Genomic DNA, 10,687 nt, shown 5'->3' with positions numbered 1-10,687 from the left:
ATGCTCACTCGCTTCGGTGCATCACCAATAAAAAAGATTGGGATGGGGCCCAAAAGAAATAAAAGATGCAAGCCACTGCATGCAAGCAGCAGCTCCAGGATGCGGGCAACCAAGAAGCGGAAACATAAGAGAAGATCGAAAAAAAAAAAAAGAAGTCATGGGAAGAAGAAGAAGAAGGAAAAGCCTGACCAGCTCATCTCAGCTTTGCCCATACTCTTGGCGTCGTGGGTTGTTGCGAAAGCCGCATACTTCTCTCTCGCCTTGGTCGAATGAGGGAAGCCCGCCCCCTCCTTTTTCTTCTCCTCCACGTCTCGCCCGCGACACGGCGTCGGCAGGCAGGCAGGCAGGCAGGCAAGCAAGCAGGCAGGCAACCCCCGCGGCGGACGGGCGTCCGTCCGTTCACCCATTCCGGGCGAGAAACGTGGCCGCCGTGGCTGGGCCGACGACGAAAAGGGAGGGCAGCATGGCATGGCATGGCTTGGGATCCGGTGATGCAACCACTTAAAAAACAAAAACCAAATCGACATCCCTGCCGCCCCGTTCCAGGCCAGCAGCAACAGCCCCTCTCTGACTCTGGGGTGGGCTCCTCCACCTTTTTTTTTTTTTCTGTCTTCTTGTCTTCTGTGCTTTCGATCACCTTTGCAACTCCGACATGGGGGTCGGAGTGAGCCCTCCAAAGACACGGGTAAAGGAAAAAGAGAGACAGAAAGCAGCATAAAAAAAAATAAACGTGATCTGACCCCTCACACCTGCCGATACGAGAGGCTAGCCTAGCCCAGCCCCCCGGCGCTTGGGTGGTCTTGTTTTACCATCAGCTCGTCGTCAGCTCTGCATCCGACAACTCCGGCGCCTCGATCCCGCTTGTGCTTCAGGGAACTCCCCTGCCGGCCGCGTAAAGTACCCCAGTAGGTATAGCATGCAACATGCTATCTGCCCCGCATATCTATTTGCCTATCTCTCCTTATCTTATCTTGCCCTGCGTGTGGTGCACATGCCGTTCTAGCAAAGGACCCGCGGTAAATCTTGTGTCTGCCTTGGCTCTGTCTGATTGATTCGAAAAGATCGCCCAGCCCCATAGAGGGAAGATACTAACTAGCGGACAAGTCTCAAAAAGGGCTGTCACGCGCACCGCCTTGGCTTTTCGCTCCGACATGGGAGCTGTCGCAAGGGCATGGCCGAGTTATGTACAGGTATATATCGTACCCACCGCCCGCCCACCCACCCACACGCACGGCAGCGCCCCCCTCCCCTCCCTCCTCTCCCACATGAGACCCGAGGGGCGCGCGCGCGAGCGAAGCAGCCGGCCTCATGTTCTTTTTTTTTTTTTTGCCTGCCGCTAAAAGGACCTGTCCCCAGTCCAGTTTTTATTTCTTTACTTTTTTATTTCTTTTTTTCTTACCCTGCCTCTGCTCTTTTTGCCTGCCACATGGCTCTGATCCCGTCCACCGGCCGTCCAATCGCTCCCCCGTCCGCCGCCGAACCGGGGGCGACACCGCAGGGTACCCTCCCACCTCCCCCTCCGCTTCATTCGTCCAACCCCCCTTCCTCCGGGTCCGCACCCATGCCAGAAAGATAGGGAAATAAAAGAAGCAGGCGTCGGAAGCCGTGATTTGCAGCAGCGGGCGAAAGCAAGACAGAAATGCTGCGTCCCCTTCACATGTTGGCCAGAGGGAGCTAACAACCAGCCACTCGCTCACTAGTCCGCTTCGCCTTGAAGTCTCATTTTCTTTTTTCTTTTCTTTTCTTTATTAATTTTCTTCTCTCTCAGTCTTCCACCCCGTCTCGACGACGTCACTCACAAGTGTCCCCCCAAAAAAATCGCGTGACTCCTCACCGCCACATCACTTGGGTTTGTTGAGACAAACTACTAAGCGGCGGGGAAACAAAAAAAAACCCCCAGGCCCGGCGTTCCGCACGAACCCGAACCCCAGCCTCGCAAGGGCCCGGGCCCTCTCTCGTCTCGTAGTATGTAACCCCTCTCTCCTCTCCTCCTAATGACAGGGCTCTGCGTCGCTTTGCCATTTGCCATTTGCCATTTGCCTGCCGCCGCCGCCACGTTTCCACGACCTTCCAGCACAGCCTGTCATCTCCCTTGCTTTTGCCGTTTGCTTGCCTGCTGGCCTGCAGCCCGTCCCAACCTTGGCCCATCAGCGGTGCTCGGGCGCGCGCGGGGCTGCTTGGTGGCGTCCCTAGAACAGAACAGACCGAGACCGTGCTATCGGGGCGATGAGGATGTGGAACAGGTGTTCATGTGATGCTGCTGCTGGGTGGGACGCAAACGCCACGGGGAACAATGCTGAACTGAAGGAATGTGTTGGAAAATGGATGGGTATCTGAATATCAAGCCTCCGCCATATCATGTGGTCGTTATGGACGGGCTTACTTCTTGACGAGCCGGTACTTGCCCCCGACGACCTCGAGATCGCCAGCCGCAACCTTGGCGCCCAGAAAATCTTGCAGCTCCTCGTTGCTCCAAGGGAGACCGCCGGGCATCATCATGCGCATCATCATGGCGATCTGGGTCGTCGGCATCGACGCCGCCGAGTTGGTCAGCATGCCCACGATGTACTGCCAATGCACCGTCTCCTGCTGTTGCCGCTGCTTGGACACGGCGCTGCTGCCGGCCCCACCGGCGCCTGACCTGCCGCCTCCGGCCTGCGCCTCGGGCTCGTCCGCGTTGTTGTTGTCGTCGTCGTCGTCGTCGTCGTCGGCGCCCGTCTCCTGCTCGACCTGCAACGACTCCACCACCGTGTACGTGTCCCCGCCGACCCGGCGAAGAACCCCCTGTACGGTCCAGAACTCGAGCGCCTCCCGTAAAAGGTCCTCGTCCATCTGGAGCTGGGGCCAGATTTCGTCAAACGACTTCCGGACACTGCCCCCTTCCTCCTCCCCATCCTCGTCCTGGAACGCGTAGATGACGGCGGCCTCGTACGTCTTGCACTGGACCGACACGGTGCGGTCGCCAAACTCCAGCTCGACCGTAGCCTGCCCGTAGTTGTTGAGCCACGTGAGGCGCCGCGACGACTTTGCCCGCTCGTATCCTTCCTCGTACTCCTTCTGCTTGTCCGCCACGGGCGGCGGGAGCACAAATGCGTCTGGCTCCATGTCGGGCCAGAAGAGACGCGAGAGGATCTTGGCCGTGTACTTTGTGTCTCGCTCCTCCGTCTCGTCTTCACCTCCCCGCGGCGTCCTGAACTGGGCTACAAACTGTGCACGTCGGATGTAGGGGTCGAGGCGGCCCGACTCCCTGACGTCGCGGATCATGACATCGCAGCTCTGTAGTGCCGCCTCGCCGAACCGCTTCTTGAGCAACTGAAGCACCTTGATCTCCTGGTCGAACCGACTCTGTGACGAGAGCAGCCGCTCGGCGATGGTGTTCTGGAACTCCTTGATGAAGACGTCCTCGGCGCCCAGAGCGCTGATGAGCGTCCCGATGACGTCCTCCGACTTGGGCCGCTTGTAGTTGGCTCCCGCGTCCACCGGGTCTGGCAGCCAGTCCATGTCGTTCCAGTCCACGTCATCGTCCTCGGTCGCCTGCCGCCGCTGCTGCGCGGGGTCGTTTAGTAGCACCGCTAGCTCGGTGAGGCACTTCTTGCCCCTTGGCCCGGCAATAACGTTTGTGTCCTTGGGGAACATGGCATCCTCAGAGGGCTTGGCCCCCGCCTCATTCTGCTCCACCTCGTCGGGGTTCGCCAGGAGGCCTGTGACCACGAGGCGTATCGCATCTTCGCGCTGGCAGAGATACAGCTGGAGGGACGGGACCACCCGGCTGAGCAGGACCTTGGAATGGTCCAGCGCGTGAAACGTTCGAATCATGGCGATGTAAACTTGTAGTATCTCTACCGTGGAGCGGGAAGAGTGCAGCAGGCGTGCCTGAAGAGCCGCCGAGAAGGCGTCTGTGAGCTGCAGTCGCCGCTGAGGCGTAGCCACGCTCGCTCGCAGGTCTTCCAGCCCGCTTTTGCTCTTTGGCCAGTGTAACACAATATCGAACAGCTCCGACACGCGCAGGGTAGCCAGGCGGCCGAGGGCAATGTCCTTCCACTTGGTGACATCGGTGAATGACACGGCTCGAGTGCCCGCCTCGTCGTCAACCGAAATCAGGCGCAGAACCTCAAAAGCAAGGCGTGAAAAATGGTTCTCAACCCACTGGCATAGGGTCGAGCTGCAAGACTGCTGCTTGTTTGCCAGCTTGGATGCTGCTGATCGAAGCCCGGCGCGCCTTGCCGTCAAGGGCGTCCTGGTGGGATCGGCCACTGCTGTTTGGTCCTCGGATTCCCACGTGCCAGCGTACGCCCCGTGGACAAAGTCAGACATCAGCTTGTCCATTATCTCGGCGAAGAGAACCTGCGTCCGCTCGCCAGCCAGGCCAACGTCGGCGAGGGCCCCGACAAGCTCATGCAGCCGCTGTCTCGCCGCGATGACCCGGGCATCCTCGTCGCTGGGAGGAGCTGGGCGGACGGTGCCGGCAGCTGAGAGGGGTGTCGCAGGGGGCTTTCCCGGCCTGCCGGGTCCAGAGCCCGACGGCTTCGATGCTTTCGCATCGCCAGCTGCAGCCTGCAGCCCAGGGAATCCCAGGATCCGGCTGACGAGGGCAACGAGAACTGCACGGACCGACAGCATAAGCTCCGGGGGCGCCGAGTTCCCTACCAGCGAGCGGACGTCCTTTCTGAAGCTCTTGGCAAGCGACTCGACAGACGTTGCGGGCGGGTCCTGCATTTCCACGTCCATGGTGTCGTCCTCCTCTGCCTGGCGCACGCCCTTCTGATGGTAACCACGGAGGATGAGGGAAAGGCCATAGTCATACTGCCTGAACGCACCGTCTAGCGTCCGGATACTATTCATGACGGCTACCAGGTGCTGCTCGAAGATGCTGGCGGCGGTGGGGCCGGCCCCGGCTGTCCGCCTGGCTCCGGCAGCCGTGGCAAGACCGGAGGATGCCAAGGCGGGGCCGGCGGCGCAGGCCGACAGCAGGGGCATCACGTGCTGGGCAAAATGCTGGCGGACCTGCTGCGTGTGCCACGCCAACACATCCTCCGTGTGGGAGGCCCGTGGCAGCAGCGTCTTTGCCTCTAGCACGGTCCGGAGCGCCTCTTGAAACTCGAACTCGGACGTGGCGTCCTGGGACTCGAGTCGTGACATGGAGGGCAGCGTACCGAAAGAGTCCTCGGCGGATGCAGCTGAGGGAAGCGCGACTCGCGATGTCACTACGTGCCACGCCCGATCGAACGCGATCTGGTCGTCGGCCGCGCTACGGGGTTGGCTGACCATGTGCTGGTGGTGGAGAGGGTCTGGCACGGGCCTTGGGATGGACTGCTGGTGGCGGTCTGGCGACCCCAGGCCCGCGAGCCCCAGACCTAGGCCCAGGCCCACGGGAGGCGGTGATAGGACGCCGTGTTGGCCTGGGGGGCTTTTGAGGCTGCTGCTACCGCCGCTCCTGGTGGCCGGCGAGCGGCGCTGCTGCACATCAGCGGCGTTGGTGGGCCGCGGCGGTTGCAGGGACGAACCCGAAGCTGGCGATGGCTGAAACGCCCCAGACCGCTGGTTCTGGTCAGGGAAGACGGCAGCGGTGGGTGCCTGGGGCGTGGGCTGCGAGACTTCTGGGAAGACAGAGGTCCACACCTGGCGCCTGCGGGCCTTGAAGCTGGACGCGACGGCGGCGGTCATGTCTGCATGAGGAGGCCAGGCCAAGAGGCGTGTTCTGCCTGCGAACCTATCCGAGATGGCTTATCTTGATGCCCAGGAGGAGGGGCGTGGGGTACCGATATGTCTCGTCAGGACAGGCAAGGCTCCCGTCACAAGAACCGAACAGGAGTAGCAGCAGCAGCAGCAGCAGGGGCAGGAGGAGCAGTCACAGTAAGGCTCCTCGGGCAATACCGAGACCAGAACCAGCTGCTGGGTTCGGCAGGGATGACCGGGAGGCACAGACGGCTCCCGAAGGCTTCTCGACGAGCCAGAGGGCAGACTGGGCAAGGTTGGATGCGGCCACCTGCAGCCCTGGGCGCTTAGAGAGAGGTGCTCGAGGATTCCCAGGCCCGTGATTTGCCCGTGGTCAAAGCAGCCTAGCCAAGTTGGGGAAGCAGACGCGCGACCTGTCCGGTGCTGTGGTGCAGGAGTGGAAAGGGTGGGTGCGCTGGCGTCGTCTTGTCGCGTCGTCGAGGGTTGAGCATCGAGGGCAGCAGACGGTGTGTGGGTGGAGTCTCTCGCGGCTTCTCGATTCCGCGTTGCTTGCCCGTGGTCCTTGCCCGTGGTCCTTGCCCGTGGTTGTGGTTACCAAATGTTCACTTTCTGAGGTCCAAGCCGGGCCAATCGAGCTTGGCTAGCGGTGGATACGCGCGCTTAATTCCAGTCCACACCCGATCAGGCGCACCTGCCGCTCCCACCCCTACCAGTTTGGTGAGAAAGGGAATGGCGGCCCACACAGTCCCTAAACCTGATTGGCCAACAGTCCTGGTGCCACCTCAACGACCCCCTACGACCCCCTACGACCCCCTCCTTGTCAATCGTTGATGCCAACCGACCTGGATTCGCACCAGAAAGAAGGCATCTGCAAATGCCTCGCGATGAAAACCCAACACCCACGAGGGGAGGTTGCATCTCCAAGGCCCTCCTTCCAGGTTCCGCCCCTGCTGCATGTTCCGTCTCCACAGTCTGGAAGTGACCCCAGTCAGCCATGGGGCAATATTCCACACCAAGACCACGACCCAGCGTCCTGCTGCACAGAAAAAAGACCTGACGACTCTTGGCCAGGACGACTCCCTCTGGCTGTCACGGCAGGCTCGCCGCCAGAGTCACTTCCAATATGCAGTAGCATAATGCACACCCCCTTCCATCGACCCAACACCACCGTCGTCGCTCTCACTGCTAGGCCTACCCTCCCATCACTCTGCATGTCATAGCTCCCTCCCCATCTCGGACTTGGACCAGGGCCACCATCATCCGACTTGCCTGCCGTCGCTTCTTTGCCGCACCTTAAGCGCGCAGGGCGGTGGCACTCACTAGCACAGAAACCCATGGTTAGCCAAGGCAACAATATCCGAAAGGCCGAGGGATGGGGCCTGCCTCTCACCAGACCCAAGGGAGGAGCCGCACCCAGACCTCCAAGGCGAAGGATGAGATATTGATGCCGAGGGCTGAGCTCGGGGGTGTTGGGGCCGGCAGTCTTGCTCTCTGCTCTCATTTCGGGGCAGCCTCCCAGTCTTCCGAGACACTGCCATGCCGGCACGGCGTTGCCCCTTCACGCACCGCAGACGCCCTATTGGAGGTTGCGTAAGCGCGCACCGCAGACGCCTCGCCCAGTCGAGAGCGCGGGCACAAGTCCCCCGCATCCTCTCAGTGCCAATGTTCACACTGGGAGACACCAACGCACCCGAGGGATGACCAACGCGTTCGATAGCGCATCTGCAGCCGTCTCGACGAGACGGGCCGCCATTGGGAAATTCCCACCCCCTGCCCGCCTTGCCAGTCCCGGGGCGTGTGTACGGGGAACTTGATTCCTGCCATGGCTTTTGCAGATCTGCTGCAACAGGCATTGACCCGACGTCCGTTGTCGACGGCAGGGTTTGGGCCATCTGCCAGGTCCGGGGGCAAGGTCAGGCTGGGCTCTCAGAAGCGGTCAGACTTGCAGGATGTTGGCAAAGTGGGTGATCCTTGCTGTCCTGCGCGAGAGAAAAACAGCAGGCTGTTCGCGGTACGTCAACGAATGGGAATAGAGTCCGCTGCCAACGGCAGGTCATAGACCGGACATGACGCCGTAAAGCACCAACACTAACCAAAAGCCGGCCGTGGCTTTCCAAACGCCCGAGGGTGTGTGCCGAGCTGGTCTGCTGCCGTTGCTTTCAAAGAAGTGCCCGTGACAGGCAGTATTGCCTCAAAGCTGCGATGCTGCCATCCCATCCTACACACCTCATGCTCCCTCCAGCATGCAAGCTCTCGGCGTGCCAATGCAACATGGGCGCCAGTTGCTCGATGGCCATTGGCAAGCCGCGCCGATAGCCGCCACTCGGCAGTCACGCATGCCTGTCCAGTTGCCACCGCGGAGCCCTTCTTTCCGGAAGCGGCCTCGCCGGATTTTAGGGACGGGGCTCTCCCTCTTTGAGAATCGCGTGTGTGGGGGTGTGCGGCTAATAGCTGGTTACTCGGGATCAAGACCGTCCGTGTCCATGTCGAAAGAGACAGAAAGACCTAAAGCATGTGCCGGGCCGGGCTCCGTTTCTATCGGCTGTTAGAAACGGTGAGCGGAACAGCATGATGATCCAATGTAACATGAGCAACACCACCAAGGGGCATTAGCCGACGGCTAGGCCTTCCCTTTACACCTCTTCTCGGTGGCGGTGTCTTTCTGGTTTCCCAGACTGGCCAAGGCCTTCCCACACGGGCCGGCCCTGCGGGATTCCTTGAGACCTTCATGCCGTCTTATCGTTGTAAGCTCCTCAGCAGCTTCGCCGCAGCCACCGGGCGGTCAAGGCCATGCCCTAGGAGCAACAGATGGCCGTCTTGGACTGGCAGTACGATGTCGGGCTGAGGGATCCCCGCCTGCTACCTCGTGGGTAAAGACAGGCATGAGCAATCCGAGGCCGGGAGGGGCTGCGATGCCCTGACACGCGCGCAGCCGCCGTTTCCAATGCGACATTATTTGTCAGAACCGCAGGCCCTGGTGGCGTGGCTGCGGGCGTGCGCTCCCCATGGGCGGCACAGCTTTCCTGTCAGAGTCCTTGCCTGTACTCGAGGAGGGGGGGGCAGCGAGCCAGTCCGCTGTCCCAAGACTGGGCGGGAAGGATCGTGCGGGTTCCACACGCTGCTGATTAGCCCCTATTCCCTGCTTTCTTCCCCCCTCTTCTTATCCGATGATGGGGGAGCGTGGCGGGCTCCATGCTGTGCGACCCGCTTGGCGAGGTGTCTGGTCTGGAGTCTCGAGGATGGTGTCAGAACCGGGCTTTGGACCCTGCTGATGCCGTCACCTACACCTTTGTCCTGCCACCGCTGCCACGTGTGGTAGGGGATGGCCTTTTTCAGTGGCGAAGGCAATGTGCTCACTCGGTCGCTCCCTGCCCGGTCTGCTAAAATAAGGTGAAACGTGTTGAACAGCGCACATCTCCTTCGCTGTCATAGTCAGAGCCTACATGCCCAGCCCAGTGGCTATGGCATCTTTGGGTAGGGGCCACCGTGTGCTGTGAGGCCAGCACCCGGTGCCTAACCCCCACCGGGTAGGCTGCTGTGTAGGAGCGAGCCTACCTATATCGTGGCTGAGGGGATGGTTCGGGCTACCCTGTTCATGGCCTATCCTTCTTGAGATACCGAGCATCCCCATGATCAGCAAAGGAGCAACAAAAATAGAAACCACTCAGAGCTACTCGCGACCAACCCCAGCGTCACCGTAGACCGGCGTCCATGAGACAAAAGCTTGCGGGCTCCACACCTGCACATACCGCCGGGCGCTTTGCACAGCGCTTTCGCGCCGGGGGCGCGGCAGGGGGACGCGGGCGTAGAGGCGATGTAGCGGTGACGGGCACAAGTCCGCCAGCCCGACGAGGTCTCGGTCCAGAAACGGGGCAAGCAGGTAGGTAGGTTAGGTAGCTACCTGTCTCAGGGACGAGGGTCGACTGTAAGTGGACAGATAACGCAACCTCTGGAGGTCCGTAGCCACCAGCGGCACGCCCCGCCCGGGGCTGACGGTCGGCGTTGGGCTGGTGCAACAGATGCGTTGGCCAGAAGAGCCAAAAATGGAATCTTTTTTCTTCTCTCTCTCTCTCTCTCTCTCTCTCTCTCTCTCTCTCTCTCACTCTTGTCTGACGATATGGTCAAGACAAGGTGCTTACTAGGGGCCGGAACAGCCTGTCGTGGCCTCGCCCGGTGGCTGGCCTAACCCTCAGCCAAGCCCCGTCGGACTCTGGCATCTCACCAAAAAGGGGGCCGTAGGGAGGCCGGCCGTCATATGCAAGTGGATGTACACGACATACGTGCACTCTATTTGCCGCGTCCGCATGGGGTGCAGTGTCCGCAGCGGCATCGCAGCCCAGTATATACTATACTATCTATACCTATACCTGTACCTATACCAGGCACCGCCTTTCAGACTAATACGGGGGTGGATGGGAGGGAAAATCAGCTGCTTGATACCCGATCGGCGCGTGGCCAGAAACAGCAGGCCTGTGACCCCCCGACGCTCTGCAACGCCTTGTTCCGCAGCAAGGACCACCGCCATGTGTTTTGCAGCTGTCGCCAAAAAAAGGCAACCAGTAGCAGCGGCAGACTAGCTCATACCGCCGCGCTTCGACTTGTAGCTCTTTGGCGGCGGCGGCATCATGGGAGCCACATCACCAAGCCGTTGCCGCTTTCCAACTTTAAATGATAAACACCCACCAGATTTCCTTTTCAAATCATGGGCAATTCTGCAACAGTCTCCATGTTTTGCGCTGGCTTGGAAAGCTACAGGCAGCCGGTCCGCTGGAGCGCACAAGCTCGAGACGTCCGCATGGTTTCCCGCACCGTTATAGCGCGCCCCCATACCCGGCAAGGCTTCCCGCGCTCGCGCGCAAGTGGCTTTTTGGGCTGCGGCTGCCTAGGTGGTTAGGGAGGGGCTGGTTGCGGGATGGTAAAAGTGGCTGAAGGTGACCAAGCGGGCAGCGTTGGTGACGCTTCAGGGCGCCGCCTCGCCTTGCCTTACCTTGCCTTGCCTTGGGGGGTGTGC

General features: G+C 60.7%; 1 protein-coding gene across 1 annotated transcript; it reads right to left on the bottom strand.

Moving 5' to 3' along the window:
* Positions 1-1,706: 1,706 nt before the first annotated feature.
* GGTG_01993 (anaphase-promoting complex subunit 2) lies at positions 1,707-6,143 on the bottom strand. Its single transcript, XM_009219764.1, has one exon. The coding sequence runs from the start codon at positions 5,662-5,664 to the stop codon at positions 2,380-2,382; it is 3,285 nt and encodes a 1,094-aa protein (XP_009218028.1). The 5' UTR covers positions 5,665-6,143; the 3' UTR covers positions 1,707-2,379.
* Between the last annotated feature and the right edge of the window lie 4,544 nt (positions 6,144-10,687).

Source organism: Gaeumannomyces tritici, assembly GCF_000145635.1.
Source record: "Gaeumannomyces tritici R3-111a-1 unplaced genomic scaffold supercont2.1, whole genome shotgun sequence".
NCBI lineage: Eukaryota > Fungi > Ascomycota > Sordariomycetes > Magnaporthales > Magnaporthaceae > Gaeumannomyces > Gaeumannomyces tritici.
This window is presented reverse-complemented; position numbering and strand designations above follow the sequence as displayed.

Excerpts from the sequence above, each read along its gene's own strand:
- GGTG_01993 (XM_009219764.1), bottom strand. The coding sequence starts at position 5,664 with ATGACCGCCGCCGTCGCGTCCAGCTTCAAGGCCCGCAGGCGCCAGGTG.